The sequence below is a fragment of the Molothrus ater genome, chromosome 15 (genome assembly GCF_012460135.2).
Source record: "Molothrus ater isolate BHLD 08-10-18 breed brown headed cowbird chromosome 15, BPBGC_Mater_1.1, whole genome shotgun sequence".
In the NCBI taxonomy this organism is placed as follows: domain Eukaryota; kingdom Metazoa; phylum Chordata; class Aves; order Passeriformes; family Icteridae; genus Molothrus; species Molothrus ater.
The window spans coordinates 547,596-563,990 of record NC_050492.2 but is presented as its reverse complement, the minus strand read 5'-3'; the positions used below and the strand labels follow the sequence as shown (position 1 = coordinate 563,990).

The following is a 16,395-nucleotide window of genomic DNA, read 5'->3' as shown; positions in this document are numbered from 1 at the left end:
GGCTTCAACAATTGCTGAGCACAGGGCAAAGAGCCTTGCACTCATCACAGCCCCTGGACTCTAAAAAGCCATTCTGGCAGGTTTGCTGGATCACAGGAGCAAAGAGAACCCCAGGACAGAGCTATGGCGGCTACAAACATTTCTCTTGAACACCCTTAGGACTTAGGCACAGACTGAGAGCTCCTAACAGGATGGTGCCCTTCTGTTATCACCTCTTCTGGAGTGAGATGCCAAGAGAGATATGTATGGAGCAGCTCTATCTGCAGCACCGTCACACACCCCCACTCAGCTGGGTGGCCTCCCCTTTGTCCTGCACAGGGGGACACCAGCTACCTGTTCACTGTAGGGAATGAAACACTTGCAGAAGGAAATGAAATATGAAAAAAGCTGGAACAGACAGGATCTGCAACAGGAACGGCAGCAGTAGGGGCAATTCATGTACAAAGGAAAGGTGAAGGCACCACTACCTGGAGAGGCATTTCATCATCCTGTAAAGTTTTTCCCCATCACAGTGTTAGGAAATAGCAATGCATCTGGCTGCAGGGCTCCACACTCTCAAGTAAGCCATCCTCAAGGACCAGGATCACACAGAGGCTCAGAACCCTCAACACAGCTATCAAAACACTACAGCTTTGTTGCCATCATTACCATGGCAAGAACATGTTTCAACTGCAGAAAGTCAAAAGCAGTACTTCAAAAACCCACATCTGTTACTTGTCTTTTCTCTTCAACAGGTATTTTCACATCTGAGCTTATTTTAAGATCAAACTTTGAGGCTCTGTTCAAAGTGAAAGAACTGGCAGCTGCATGTGAACATCCAAGAGGATACAGCTGCATCCAGAGTCACCAGATAGCCAGTTCCAAAAGGAGCCAGGGTTTGGAGATGTGACCAGCACAACAGCAGAGGCAGGGAACAGGCCCCACAGCCAGAAGTGGGGCAGTGACCACCCCTCACTACTCCATGAACTGGCAGAGAACAGTGTGGGATCTAACCAGGGCCATGTGAAATTATTGTTATGCCACGAGGGTGCCTCAAAGATGCCTCATGAGGTTCGACAGCAGCTGACAATGACTTGACCTACACTATACCCAGCCCAGCACAGCAATGATTTCCTTCAGAGCTGCCCATACAGGCTCTGCCTTTCCCCTGCAATGCTTCTGCAGAGCATGGCTGCACCCCAGACCTGCTCTGGTCAGTCACCTACTGACAGACAACACCCTGGCTTTTCTTAAAACTAGCAATCAGATTATTTTACTGGCTAGTAATTTCTTGCTGAAATTACTGCACAATTTTCACTTCTTTCAGCCAAAATTGAGGGCAATTTTGCTTAAATAAGCCTGTCTGTGCCATTAGCCCTGTTTCACCAGGGAAATCTGCTCTCACTTGTGAATATGACATCATCTATTGACATAACCCCACCAAAACAGGCATTTCAAACCGTTATACTCTGCCATTTCACATGCTGCAATTATACTCAAGCTTAAATGAAACTTTGACACAAGACTTGCACAGTTTTACTCGTCTACCATGCACTTCCCTTGGCTCTATTTTCCCCAAAAGAGCTATTTGCTTCTGGAGACTTGCACTGCTTTCCATTTCACCCAGCATCTCAACTATAGGAACTAAGGGTTTTGTAACAGCAAACATAAAAAAATAAATTCAGTGGCAAACCAAATTGTCATCCTAACTTAACAACTTGTAAAGAATGCTCAGTAGGACAGACCCCATGCCCAATCAGCACAACTTAGTGTGTGTTCACCACATGTCTTGCAAAGCCACTTGCTGCAGGACCTAAGTGTCCCAAGTCCTTCAAGTGGGGAAAACTCAACCTGTTTTACTCAAGTTAGGGGGTGTTCTGCTATGAGAACACAAGTCAGTTGTGTTAATTTCCAAACACAGCAAGGATTAAAGCAGAGTTTGATAGTTACCATTCAAGTGTTTGAATGTTTTCTGAGTATTCTTCCAGTCTCCATGTCTGCAGTTACTGGACACAAGGTGGAACAGTCATGCATTGGAAGTGACAGCAGACAGGAGCCTTGACGAGTCTCATCCTCATGGCACAGACATCCATGCTTCCCTTCACCTGAAAGCCCTTACAAACATTGATGTTTTTACTTCATGTAACAAGAATGGCCCAAAATTTGAACTCTGGCTCTGAGCATCATGTGTAGGCCAGAGGACCAGAGGGGACTTCCTGCTCATCTAAGCTTTTGGATTTCTTGGAGATCAGTCTCAGCATTCCCAGGAATTTATCCACAGGCTCTGAACTCACTCAGTGAGCTCTCTAGGCACACCCTACAGCATTCAAGCTAATTCTTCTCTCCACAAAATCCTCACAGGAGTCATTATGGGAGGCAGCCTCAGACTCTGCAGCTCCTCAGAGGAACAGCACAGCCAGCAAATCCCAGATAAAAGTATTGCATTTTACAAGCGGAGTTCCAGGCCCTATAAACCCAGTAGTTAGAGAGAAACCATAAACCCAAGTGCAGTGAAGCAGGTCAGAAACTGAGATGCAGGAAGGGCTGTTTTAGGCAATTATGCAATTAGCGGTCACTTTCAGACAAGAATAAAGCCCCACTTGCCACTTCAGTCTTCTTCCCAATCATCTGCTCCGTAGCTCCACAGCTCATGGAACTGGAGTTGTTTTTGAAGCTGACAACACTCGATAGTTTGTGTACTTGCTAAAGAGAAGCAGCTAAAATACTCAAAGGTAGTTCCTCAGAGAACTTTCAAGCCCAATTATCTCTGGGTTCAGTATGCAGATTCCCCTCATCCATAAAAAAAGAAACAATAGTACTGTATCAAAATACTAAATTTTATTTTTTCACATACATTTAGTCTCCCCACCGTTTCCATTTGTCTGACCACCACCATGCCTTATCAAAACATTCCATACATACTTAAAATGAAGCTGAGGGTGGAGTCCTGTCTTTAAAAACTAAACAGGCATTTTGGACAACACATTCTTGGCAAGGTAATCTGGATGACATTTATCAGACACAGGAGGAAAAGCTCTTTCAGTATTTGTAAAAAGAACAGCCAAATAATGGTTACAGAAGTAAGATTGCAGATTTTAACGAACTGTTTAAACTGTTTTCTTTTCTTACAGAGTCTGTCTCCACTGCCAGAGAGCTTGAATGACCTGGAAGTGTACACAGAAAGTTAGAAATTGAAATCCATATTTAAAAATTATTTTTAGCTTACTATCACCACTGAATTTCATAAAATACTGACAAGAAATTGTAACAAAAGTACATTCCTTTCAGAGAAAATCAAGTTGAAAGCATGTCATTGGATCCTTCTGCTAGAAGATTATTATTCACACTAGGTCACAATACTAAGAATTCAGTGAAGGTTGAGTGAGAGGATGGGTGTGGATCAGTGAGGCAAATACTGGCTGAACTCTGCCTACCCTGGCTAATGCCACAGCAGGTCCAGTAGCTGAGGCTGACTGCTTTTTAACATTCCTTCAGGAACATATCAATTTGTCCATCAGACAAGTTTACACCAAACCATTAAGGAAGCAGGAAAGCATAAGCAATTCTGTCACTGCAAAACTGACTTGGTGGAATTTTGATAGGGAAATCTAAGATTTTCAGCTTAGTCTGTGCTAAGTAGTAAGCAATTCAGAAACTTGATTCCTGGTATCACCTTTTGGCTTGTGCTCTTTCAAGAGCTCTGTTGATTCTGGGAGAGAATGTGGCAAGAATGCCATAATCTCCATCACAAAACAGCTCTGCTGTCCCAGACACCCTCCCCAACAAAGGGCTGAACACCAGACTGGCTGAGGTAGCCAAATTCAGCAGCAAGAGAAACCACAGCTCATTTCCTTAGCCAATATGGTGCCAAAAGGAAAATTCTGTGGGTTTAGTAAGCAAGAGATAATTTACCAACCATATAAAAGCTGGAAAAATGTAATAAAATAGTAGCTTTCTCATCTTAGCCAACTAAAACCCTTAAAACCATTCCCATATATTTAACCTGAAGTATTGTTTGTGGTTTGCAACCCTTTAAAACAGTCCAAAGCTTGTAAAGATTAAGAAGTGGAAAAGAATCCCCAAGGTTATAAAAGTTTTTGGACTTTATCAAGCTCTGATGAATTCTGTTACCTTCTGGTCCTCTGTCCTGAAGCAATTCTTAACGTAGTTGGCAAATTTGGGCTCCAGCTTAGGAAGGGTAGTACCCTATTTGGAAAAAAAAAAAACAAGCTTTAGGGTCTGCAGATCATTTAATGCTTTCAACATATGATGCTGAAAACCCTTTGCAATACATGGAGTTTGAACTCACCTGGCAACTTCTCACACTAGTCTGCTTTAAACCATTTTAGGAAGTTTGTTTTTCTACCATGCCCAGCTATTTCTGACAGACGTGGCTACGAACTGAATCGATGTCCAAGATTCTTTGCTGATGCTGAAGAGCATAACAGTGTTCACCACTTCAAATCACTGTTTGTAGTAAACAGTCCCATGCTACTCAGATAAATTACAATTAATTCTTTATTTATGGACTCTTACTGCAACACACAACCTGAGGCCACCCTTCACAGGCAGATTTTTAACTTCAGCTCTCTAAAGCAAAACATGAATTTGACCTCCCATCTATCTTTGAAAACTCACTAATACACTACTCATTAATATGTGACTTTTATTAATTTAAAGAACTGTTCTAGAAACATTTCCTTGTAATCCCTGGAATTGTGTTTGCACATGCTCAAAGGTACAACATAGATTCAGTTATAAATCATACATACAGGGTTATCATCTTGTCTCCTAGTATCTCCAGGGGAAATAATACAGCATGCAATTTTAGGAGACACTGGTTTCCTTTCCTATGTCCCAAAAGAAATATTTTCTAATTTCCCAGGTGAATCAGTTGAAATATTGCATGTCAATTAGGACAGCACACTTAGCTGCTCCCTGCTAGACAGCACTTACCAGCAGAAGCACTATTCAGTACCAGATAATGTATTTTAAAGCTCTTTTTGCCAGTTATCTGCTCTGCATGCTTCCCTCTGCACACGTCTACTATCTGCTCCCATGTCTACTGTGAGCAGCTCATGCACTTGTGCTCACACTGCAGAAGTACCACTGATCTCCTGAGTCATTCCCAACACCACAGAAGCTTCCTGGGTTACTGTGACCCACCAGGATGGGCCCATCCATCACGCCAGGCTCACAGGCCAGGGCTCTGCATTTCCATCCTCATCACAGCCTGTCATTGCTCATTCTGCATCCACCCTGTATTTAAACACTTCTGGTCTGATTTTGCATCATTCCTGGAAAAAAGCAGCCCCAAAACACTAACGGATCTAAGCAGAAGATGATCCTAATTCTTCAGGTGACCTTTGTTTGCCATTTTATGGGTTTAAGAAATGTATTATCTTGAATTAAAAAACCCCATCAGCAAACCAACAATGCTTCCTAGCACTCACATCAGCACTTGTGAGCCAGCCAAGTGCAGCCACAGGCAGGCCCTCACTTTTATCTGCTCCAAGCACAGGGATATTCAGAACACAGCCCTTGCTGGCACGTGCACTTCAACCCTGGCTCAGGAGGTAAAGAATCACCTGCTATGCCCAACCAGCCTGCAACTGGATTTTCTATTTTATACTTAAATAGCTGCTAAGAACACTACTGACATGTGTGACCACCAAGTGCTGGTCAAACCTGGCAACAACCGGAGCAAGTGACTGGCCTGACACCTTAAAAGGGTGAAGCATCCACTGAAGGGAGACTCAAGCCTGGATCCCTCCAAAAAGCAAAAGCTTTCAGGTCTGCAGCAGTGCTTAAACTCATACCACAAGCACCTATCTCCCTCTTCTGGAAGTTACTGAGCCTTACAAGCATCAGGATATACTGTTTCAAGACCAAGGCATTCCAACCACGTGAAGAACTCCACTTTACTTTAGTAGCCCAAACTGTATATGCACTATTTAAATCATCTTAACAGTAAGTATAGCCTAAATGGGTTTTTTAATTTGAACAGAGACAGTTCACCAAGAAATACCAAACTGCTAATCAGCACTACTGGAAAAATACAAACAAAGTGGTTTTGTTTCTCATGAGTAGAGGCTTTTCCCTGCAAATGTGTTTTCATTTCTCTGAGCTTCAACATCAACACCCACTCATAGTAACAGCAGGAATCAGCAACATCATAACCATTTATTGACACATCCAATTCTTCTTATCTCTGGAAGTGTAAAAGAAAGGCTGAGAAACTTCATTCCCAAACACTCACCTTATCTACAGATGCTTGCATTTTTGCTTTTATCTCCTCTAATGACAGAGGGACTTTTGGTGTTTTCGGAGTTAGAGTTTTATCCTTCTTGGAATCTGGAGTCTGAAAATTATTTCATTAGTAACTTGCACATAAAGTTACAGAGAATATAAGATACATTTTACAAAACTAGCTATCACACTGATAGTCCATACAGTTTTCAGACAGTCACAAAACCTAAATTTATGCTTCCCTCACATTCCTTAGAAGCATGAAAAATAACCATTTTCAAACCTGAGTTATTAGAGATAGCATAGCTGGTGTCTCATGCTTCTGGGCAGGTGCCTCCACAGCTTTTTGAATAGAATTAAACCAAAAATAGCCAAAATTTTTAGTGATTCAGAGTTTACTCCACATCTGTAGCCAGATTAGGTCATGCTTTAAAAGGCACACCTGCAGTGCTTCTCAAATGCTGTCCTGGCAAGCATCCCATGCTCATATCTGTATGAACCTTCCTGGCATTATGTCTGAGTACATGCAGCAAGGAGAAGCTGTACAAGGAATCAGGACACAATCACACAGCATTAAAAGGAAGGAAGGAAACTGCCAGTCCTGCAGTGGGTCATTGTCACGAGAGTCCCTTTTCCTGTTTCCACTGGAAAACGGCCTCCAGCGTTCTCCAGTGGAAACACACTTGGCAGTCACCCTCTTGTACTAGGCGCTGCACAAAACCAATAGATTTAGTGTTTCCAACCAAAGAATTACCAGTATTCCCAAGAGACAGTATGTCTGATTTCAGATCCTGACTGTTGTAGGTACATACTGATCACTGAAGAGTTTCACAGAAAACATGAAGCAGTGAACAGTACCTTCAACGTGCTTCATATCAAGATCTAAAAACCTAATTTGAATGTTAGTATGTTGTTTGAAGTTACTATTAGGCAAGAAACTAGCTTCCCCAGTAGAATAAACCTTTGTTTTACTCAGTTGTTTTCACTCACTTTTGATTTAGATGCTGGTGTGGATGGCTTAGAATCTTTTCCATTCTGCTTTGCTTTCTGCATATTTTTTCCTGCAACCTCACGAACAGGCTGAAAAGCAAGCACACAAGTTCATTTGTCAAATGAACTGCAAGTAAACTCAAGATGGCATGTTACAGGAACCCAAAGGAAAACCTCTTCGTGCAGAACAGTAACACACCCAAGAACCAAGTTCTGTTACATCACTCAGTGCTGTCTTTTTTCTGTAACACAACCGTTATCTTATTTGGCATTTCATCCAGAAATATTGTCTGGGATGTGCATGGGACATGATACCACATGCCTATCTAAGACACAGAGTCTAAAATTCCTGTAGCAATCAAGTGACCATTTTGTTTAGTCACCCCAGATCACATCAGATGGCTGGAATCTGCGTTTCAGACTCATTACCAGGCCACTGTGCACTATCACTTATGGCAACTCAGTAGGGACAGAACAGCACATTGTGAAGTAAAACTATAAATCTCTGTTTTTAAACAGTAGGCATGAACATAAAAATTCAAGCTGAAGTACACAAGTGTGAGAAAAAGAAAATGCCTCCCCCCCTCCTGCCGGCGCAGCTGCCCTGCAGCACGTTCACAGCACCACCAGATGGCCCTCGAGGGCCGAAGGAACAGCACCTCCCGGCACGTCCCTCCCTCAGTGAACCCTGCCAGAGGCTCACATTTAAAGCCTTTTGCATCAGAAGTCGCTGAAAACTCCTTTCCACAGCATGCAGGACTAGAACTGCGAAGCACAACGCCCTTTGAGCAGGATTTCATTTGCTGTTTAACAGCTATCCAGGCCCACACCGGTCTGACAGCTGCATTCCTGTGCTGGTAAGACCCAGTCACCCCTTTGCAGCCAAGGAAATACAACATGGACTGGATGGGTGCACATTCACACTGAAGTGCTTTTACACCCTATTATAATTTCTTCACACAGGCTGAGCTAAACCTAGTGCATCCCCCATTCACACAATCCAGAGAGCTGTGATAAAACTCATTGATTTAAGGGACTACCTGCTGGATTACTATCGTATCACAGGATTAGCCACTTACTTTCTTTATTGGTGCTTTAATTTCTTCCTCATCATCCTCTAAGTCATCCTCATCACTACAATTAAAAAGGAAGTCACTCACCATAACTCAAGATCCACCTTCCCCCTCCCTCCCAATAAAATGTTTTATTCATGAAAGAAGCAAGCAATCTTTTCAAATTTCCTTTATACCTTAACACATGGCTAAGTGCTAGGGCAAGCATTACCTTTGAAGCAGTTAAATGCACTCCCTTCCCTTCAATACTGAAAGGACATTTCCTAGGGACTTCCACTACTACTTCTAGAAGTTAGTGAGTAACAGGAAGCCCAGTATAACATATCTGAAGAACATTAATTTACATAGCATTGTAGAGATAAGTAAGACAAGGATGCCTTTTCCCCAGTCAAGATACAGGAGCTTTTTCACTTAGCATCCAGTTGTGTCGCACAATTCATGTTCTGAAAGTTAGCCCTTTATTTTAAAACACATTATCAAAACAGGAATACATACTCATCATCGTCATCCTCATCTTCATCGTCATCCTCATCATCTTCTGCTAATTTTGGTTTTTTCTTTAAGAAAGAAAGTCTGTTAAGTGTTGATACCATTTTTTGGTAATACAGAGCCATACAAAACAACTATGGCACAAGTACAAGGCTACTTTCAATCAATTTAGCTAAACCCAGGAACTTACAGCTGCCAAGCCCAAAGCTATTGACTAGTTAACTGCATATGCTCTGAGCCTAGGAACCTTTCCTCGTTAGGAAAGTCCAGTGCTTTAATCAGCATCAACTCTTACAGTACACTGATGTTTATACCAGAACCTGCTGTCACTACAGGAGACAGAATTTTCACAAAAGTAGCCACTCTATCTATCCCTTCAGCAAAGTTTTGGGACCTTCTGCAATTTAGTACAAAATAATCATGTCCCACTTATAATAGCAAGGCATCTAACTACTTTATCCTAGAGGCAGCACCAATACCAAACTAGAAGAAAATGCTTCGAACAAAGTAACTGCAAGTCCATATACCTGTGGTGTTTTAGCTCCTCCTCCACTTGCTGGTCTCTTTGTTGAAGCATTAACAATTTTTGCATCATCTTCCTCCTCATCTGATTCTGGTTCTTCTTCTAATGCTGATAAAGCAAAGGCAAAGTGTAAAAACCTCACTTCACTTAACAATATAAAGCAAGACTGCTAGTAAGAAACAAAGAGCATTACCCACAACTGAGTAGGTTTGGTCTGGCTGAGGTGCTGAATTGATATCACGAAGCTTCCCACTAGTGACTTAACCACTGACTAGGAGGTTTTCCACCTGACTGAAGCAGGTACTACTACAAGGAAATCCCAATCAGGTGAACTACCACCCCTCACACTGGTCAGAACACTTTTCACACACAACACAAAGTCAAAAATAATGTTTTCTCCAATCCTAAGGAGACACTTTTGAAAACTAGTAGAGAAAGATCAAAGACAATTTCTTAAAGGAGAAGACTAGTCCTGGGTTAGTTTAGTTAAAGACCAGAACTATTTCATGGGCAGTCTTCTCATACTCAGCTGATAAGCAGAAAGCCTACAGTGGGACAAGGTCCACTTCTAAGGGAGAAATTCGAACTGAAATTCCAGGGATGACAAATGCCCCTTATCCATACAAAAACCAAGTAGCAAGCAAAGGCATGCAAGCACTTCTCCCAGCTTCTGCCCTACAGCCCCTTTCTGCTGAGGATGTGCCTTTAAGATTCAGAGGGTCATTACCAGCAAAAGCACTGCTTGCAGCACCAGCTGCACATCCTTTAAGTTCTGCAGGTGCTGCCAGGTGCCAGGACACAGCAGTGAGCAGCCATACGTACCTACGAGGTGCTGACCGCTGACGTAAACAGGCCCTGAACCACATTTCAACCTCAACACCACTGGTGGTGTGATCTCGAAGCCACCCAAGGAAACCTGTGAGACAAAGCATTGGTATTCAGTCGCATATTCCAGGCAAAGTGTATTTAACAGACATTCCACCCCAGTGGAAACGAGCTTTAACAGCTGGAGACTCCATGGCTAACAGCTACTCCAAGTTCCCTTTCAAAGGAGTGTTCTGCAAGTGTTAAAAGGTCAACTCAGTGTCAATAAGCCACACACAGGGGTTTACTACACTCGTTGCTTATCCCAGTTAAAGCACACCAAGGCCAGAAAAATACACATTTGTTTCTACTCCACTTGGCAGCAACGTCGATTTGAACATCATCCATCCCACCTGCCCCAGCATTTTGTCGTTGTACACTATCAGCAGCTGAGTCAAACTACATTCCAGATAGCAGAAATGACAAGGCGCCCTTCAATCAGAGAGGAGCAATCATCTTCAGAGTGGCATTAGAGCTTGGGACCTGCAGAAAAAATGACTTGTTCCCATCCCAGGTTTAAAGAAAGCAACACAACCTAAAGATGCATCTGCTTGCATATGCCTGGACCTGTCTGTCTATAGATGGCATGAATTATTACGGTCGCTTAAAAAATGTGTAATTTGAACATGTCTGTTATCTCCACATGACTCAAGTACTCTTCTAGGCACAAAAAAAGAGATCTATTTACTTCATGCAGTAAAACAGACACTTCTCTGAACACACTGTTCAGTTTCACTAAAATTCAGTTGACTCAAGCCTTTTTTAACTTTTTTCTTACTGGACACCAAATTTACAGTAGATTCTCTAAGTTTTTGCACTTACTGTAGGCTGCACTGACATTTTCAGAGATGCCAATACTACTTTAGTAGGGTTGCCTTCATAGTCCAGTGCTTCTGCTTCTACAATGTGTAATTCATCTTTGGCTCCAGCTCCTAAAGTAACCTGTGAAGTCAAGAACAGGACACAGTCTGAGCATCCTAAATATTTTTAAATCTTCTAAACTCCATTCACTGTTCTGCATCATTAAATACTGAAATTTGCATTTCTGACTACAAATTATTCCATCAGACTCCATCCTAAGCTGACACCCTTTCTCCACAACACTGAAACTTCCAAGGGGTACCTCCAGGCATGTTCTGATGACAGTGAAATCAGGTCACTTGCTGCTGGATCACTGCACCAAAAAGAGGCAGTGGCAAGTTCAGTCAGCTCTACAGCTGGTCCAAGGAGAGAAGTATGAACACATTATCTCCTCTACAGAATCACACCTATAGCTTTCCCCCTCCTGCCACATTTTATCTGCCAAATGCTCCTCTTTACCACACTGTGCACCTTTTGCTTATTTGACATTCACTTAGGCCTCTAACAGCAGCTTAGTCGAATACTGTGATTTATGCACATGCCTTTTGCTGTAATTCACCACGGACTAGGAACTGCTGTCCCAAGGCATTTCTAAATTGAAGTACCTGGATCCCTTACTGAATCTAGCACTTTCTGAAGAGTCAAAGCTCTGTAGGGAGATGAGTGACAGACAGTGGTCAGGCCTGAAACTCCAGTTCACTGAACCTTGGGCCCCTCAAACAGGAGTACATGCAGAAGATGTGAAAACCACAAATCTTTCAGATTACAACTCTTCCCAACAGCAGTGCACAAGGTTTTGCGCTTCCTTTCCTAATCCCCAAACAAAGAAAGCTTTCCAACCCCCCCCCCCCAAACCGGGAGATGTGGGTGTGAACACTTCAGGCAGAGGCACACAAGTTTCTATTCTTCAAGAGATGAAGAGCTTTAATGAGGCTGTAATAGTCCACACTTAAGATGTATCAGACTGAAGGCTGGAAAATAGAACACTGGATTCACTACTTCTGGCAAATTTTGTTATTACCAATTCAGAGGTGAAATTGCAGCTCTGATCTCACCTCTCTAATGTGTTGTCAACAACACTGAATTGCTCAGCTAGTGGGACTAAAATTTTAGACCATGTCCTGTCATTTGCCCCAGTTCAATACTATAGCACTTTTTATTTAATTCTCGTATGTTTGTCAAGCATCCATGCATGTGCTTCAATTTCTACATTGAAGGAATGCACACCAAATAGGTCATGAAGCAGTGACCATCCCTGTTCTCAGCTGCCATTAGTAAGAAATTTACAGAAATTCATGGCACTTTTACCTCCTGCATCTATCCTTTTTTTCCTTTTTACTCCCTTTCTCCCCATCTTGCTGTACCTCATGCCCAAGTCCACCACCACACTTGGTGGTGTAAAGACAGACATCTGGGAGCATAGGCCAGCCCCCAGGTATTTGCTGCCTTTACACCTTTTCTTTAAATCCTTCCTCTTCTCAATAAGGTCTTTTTTGTTTCAACCATGTCCCACATCTTTCAAGTCTTAAAGTCTCTTATGTATTTCCTAGTTTGTCCTTTGGTACGTTAATCCTATTTCTCCTGTGCATCACCCCTTTTAATTCTATGAGAACAGGTTACTGACATTAAGACTGCATTCCCCCCACAAGCCTAACAACAAGTAGTGGTCAGGATTTTTACTTCATCCCTCAGAGTACATCAGAAGACAAGCTACAGTTAATTTAGAAAATATAATTAGAAAAAGAACTTTGAGTAAAACAATACAATTAAAGTATCACTAATTTTAACTGCATAACAAACATTCAGACAGAAGAAATCTGCACGTGGACTTGCCCTAAACATTGCTATTCTCCTCTATCAAAAGGAATTGCAATTAAGAACGAATTACTTATTGTCAAGTCCAGGCGGTAGTTTTCATAATATACAAGGATAAAAACCACATGATTCACAGAGCTAACACAGAAGTGTTTTAAGTAACAGCATGAAATGTTTGGAGATACTTGTTATGCAAGGTACCTCCAGGAAGCAATTCTCCTGTAGGAATTAGTCCACAGTTTAAAGACTCTCTTGCTTCCAGGTATCAAAGCATTTCCTTGCATATAAATAAACACAGCAACATGCCATAAAGATGCTACAATTCTTTAATTTCTTGTCTGTTAGGATGGGGCACATTATTGTTTCGCTATTCAAAAAAAACCATGCTCAGTCGAGAACAAAAACCTTGAAATATTACGTCTAACTTGTGTGGCACCAGAAAGCCCTAAGGACCCATCCAAGAACTCCCTGGGAGTCTGTCAGATGAATTATCTGAATGAAAGATGGGGTTTCCCAGTTACATCCTTGGAGAGGGCAAACCAAGGACAATAAATCAAAGATAAACTTTCTGTTCTCTTATTTGGATTTACTTATTATTTGCTTCTAGGAAAGAAAAAGAACCCTACCTATGTTTGTGAACACACAAATGATTCTTAAAAATCAACTTTCTAGTAATCTACAAGAGAGTGCCTATGTATGACTCTTACAAGTCTATCCTTCTCCTTCTGCTCCTGTAGTATCTGCACTCGTTTGCCTTAGGGATGCCTCAGTGTATAGTCTTTAATTCCATTTAGCATCTATTTATCAACCCACTCTAAGTTGATATTTAACCTTTTCCAGCCTTGCATTTGCTTCCTGTCTACAATGAAACATCAGTGGAGAAACGTTTTCAATACAGAAAGTATCTGAAATTACAGAATATTCTCCACTGCCAGTAAGAGGTGGTTATTTTAAACAGATTTATGTAACAATTATCGTCTGTATTATAACTGGAGAAATAAACGACACGTAAAAAAACCAACATCACAGCACACCACTACATTTAAAATGGAAAACGTAAAAGCTAAATACTACTTGCCGTTCTCAGAGACAACTGATGTTCATTTTCTTCATCATCTACTTTAAACTGAAACTCTTTATCCGCTTTAAGCTCGCAGCCTGAAAGAAAACAGTTTAATTATAAGCTTACTGTTTTACTCAAGACACAAGTATTTGCTAACCAGTTACTTGGCAGCTTGCTGCTTCCAGGCCTCATACTTGCAGGGAACTAGCGGCACACTCCAAGCACGCACGGAGCGGAACACGTGGGGAGAGGAAAACCCCAGGCGAGCGCGGCCTGCTGCCGAGCACGCAGCTCCCCGCGCGGCCCGTTCGAGCCCAGCAGTTTCAAGACCATCCCCGCCCAGCGTCCGCCGCGGTGCCCGGGGCGATGGCAGCTCCGCACCTGCCCGCCGTGGACGGCCGGGCCTCCCCCGGGGCGATGGGCAGCACGGCGCGCGCGGCCGCGGCGCTCCACGTGCTCCGCCTCCGGCCGCGCTGCCACGTGCTCCGCGGGCGCTGCCGGGGGCCGCGTCCTTAGGAACGGCGGGAGGCACCGGGAACAAAGCGCGGAACAAAGCGGGACGGGCCCTGCCACGTGCGGGCCGCGCGCCACGTGGGGAGCGCGCGGGAACGGCCGCTGCGCGCCCCCGGTCCCGAGAGAGCCCCCCCGCCCCTTCCCCGCGCGCGGAGGGGCGGCGCTCGGCCGGCACAGGCCGCGGCCCTGCACGGCACCCGCACGGCACTCGGCCCCGGGGCCTGCGGGGGCGACGGGGCCAGCGGGCCCCGGGAGAGCGTGGCGCGGCGAGCGTTACCGAAGAGGAAAGTCTGCGGGCGCAGTGGGCCCATGCTCTCCATGTCCATGGCGCTGTCCTCCATCGCGGGGCTGGGGCACGACTGAGTGAAGCTGCTGCGCTGCGGGCGGACGCGCACTAAAGGAAGCCCCGTGCCCGCCCACTCGCTGATATAGCCTCGTGCTCTCGCGAGAGCTGCGCGCCCGTCCCTCGGTCCCCCGCGCCGCCCCTGCGCACGCGCGCACGCTGACGGTGGTCGCGCGCGGGGCCGGGCGGGCCGCCAGGGGGCGTCGCGGGGCCGGGGCCGGGGCCGGGGCCGGGGCCCGGGGCCCGGGGCCGGGGCCCGGGGCCGCGCCCCGCCCGGGCCCGGGACTGCCGCGACGGAGCCGGGGCCGCGGGAATCGCAGCGTTCCGCTCCTGGGCCGCATCACACGTGGGGCAGAGCCATGGGTGGGGATCGCAGCGTTCCGCTCCACGGCCGCGCTGTACGTGGGGACAGCGATGAGGGGCGCGGCCACAGCCCCGGGCCTGGCACAGGGCTTGCAGCCCTAGCAGCCCGAGGGGTTCCGCTGGCCGGAGAGCCGTGCTGCAATGGAACGTGCCCTCCTCGCTCTGTGACGGGAGCTGGTTGTTGATGTCATCTTTGACTAAAATAATAAATGAACGAAAGCAGCTCCCTTTCTCTGCATTACCCGTTAGGATGAGCACCCACCCCGAGCTACTGCTCCCTGTGCCACTGGCTCTGTTGCCAGGGTCAACAGCATTGTGGGAACCTCCTTTTCAGCTGGCGTGTGATGGGAGCAAATAACTTTTTAATGTGAATTGGCACACGGGGAAATCTGTCACAACAAAGCTTAAAGTCACAGGGTTATGTGATACTGTAGAGCTACCAGTCCTGGAAAGACTTGTTTGCCTAAGCGGTGGGAGCCTATCAGTGGCCCTGGGCTGGGCTCACCATCCACACATTCCAGGCCATCGTGTCCCGGGGCTGATCTGCACCAGTCAGGTCCCTTGTGTGCTAATCTCACACTTACCTGAACACTTACTCTGCAAAAATAAAAGCGTATAGGCTCTTGGTACACTTATCTCTCCACTGATTTGAAATGTGTAACTTGTAGTCATGTTACCTTCATTCACATTCACAAAGGAACAACATTAAATGGTGTTGCTGAAAATGAGACAAACTGAAGAATAACTGTCACAATGGGAAAATGAAACTTACCCTGTCAAAGATTCCTTTTCCTCACTCTTCCATGAAGCTGGCCCCTTTGCAAACAGCAAATGCAGTTCCACAGGATATACATGGTTTCATCAGGATATGATCCCCTACCGTCCTCTTAACTTTAGAGCAGGTTGTCCACTGAGGTGTTTCAGGTGGGGTGCCACAGGCTGACTAAAATTCGATAAGAGTTAAATTGTGTGTGAAAACAAGGTACAGAAATAAATTGAATCGCAGCTTAGCATATGAGTGAGGATGGATATTCTGTGATTCTGTGATTTACTCCCCTTAAAGTCTCACAAGGAACCAATGAACAAACATTTTCTAACATTTGGTTTGGTTAATTTCTTATTATCTTTACAAAGTAATTACTGCTGAGGGTAGCCCTTAGGGTAGGAAGAGTGGCAACTATGTGAAGATACACCCAGGGATCTGTGGAGCAGCAGAGGCAGAAATCCCAAGTGCAGTTGCTGGTGTCCCTGGCAGAGAGAGGCATCATTA

The 16,395-nt window shown here is 44.6% G+C and overlaps 1 protein-coding gene across 1 annotated transcript; it reads right to left on the bottom strand.

Moving 5' to 3' along the window:
* Nucleotides 1–2,795: 2,795 nt before the first annotated feature.
* On the bottom strand, nucleotides 2,796–14,827 carry NPM1 (nucleophosmin 1). Its single transcript, XM_036391678.1, has 11 exons — nucleotides 14,697–14,827; nucleotides 13,922–14,001; nucleotides 10,990–11,109; nucleotides 10,126–10,219; nucleotides 9,308–9,411; nucleotides 8,787–8,848; nucleotides 8,298–8,352; nucleotides 7,219–7,308; nucleotides 6,239–6,340; nucleotides 4,111–4,185; nucleotides 2,796–3,143 (listed from the first exon to the last, which is right to left on the bottom strand). The coding sequence occupies exons 1-11, from the start codon at nucleotides 14,758–14,760 to the stop codon at nucleotides 3,105–3,107; spliced, it is 885 nt and encodes a 294-aa protein (XP_036247571.1). The 5' UTR covers nucleotides 14,761–14,827; the 3' UTR covers nucleotides 2,796–3,104.
* Nucleotides 14,828–16,395: the final 1,568 nt, after the last annotated feature.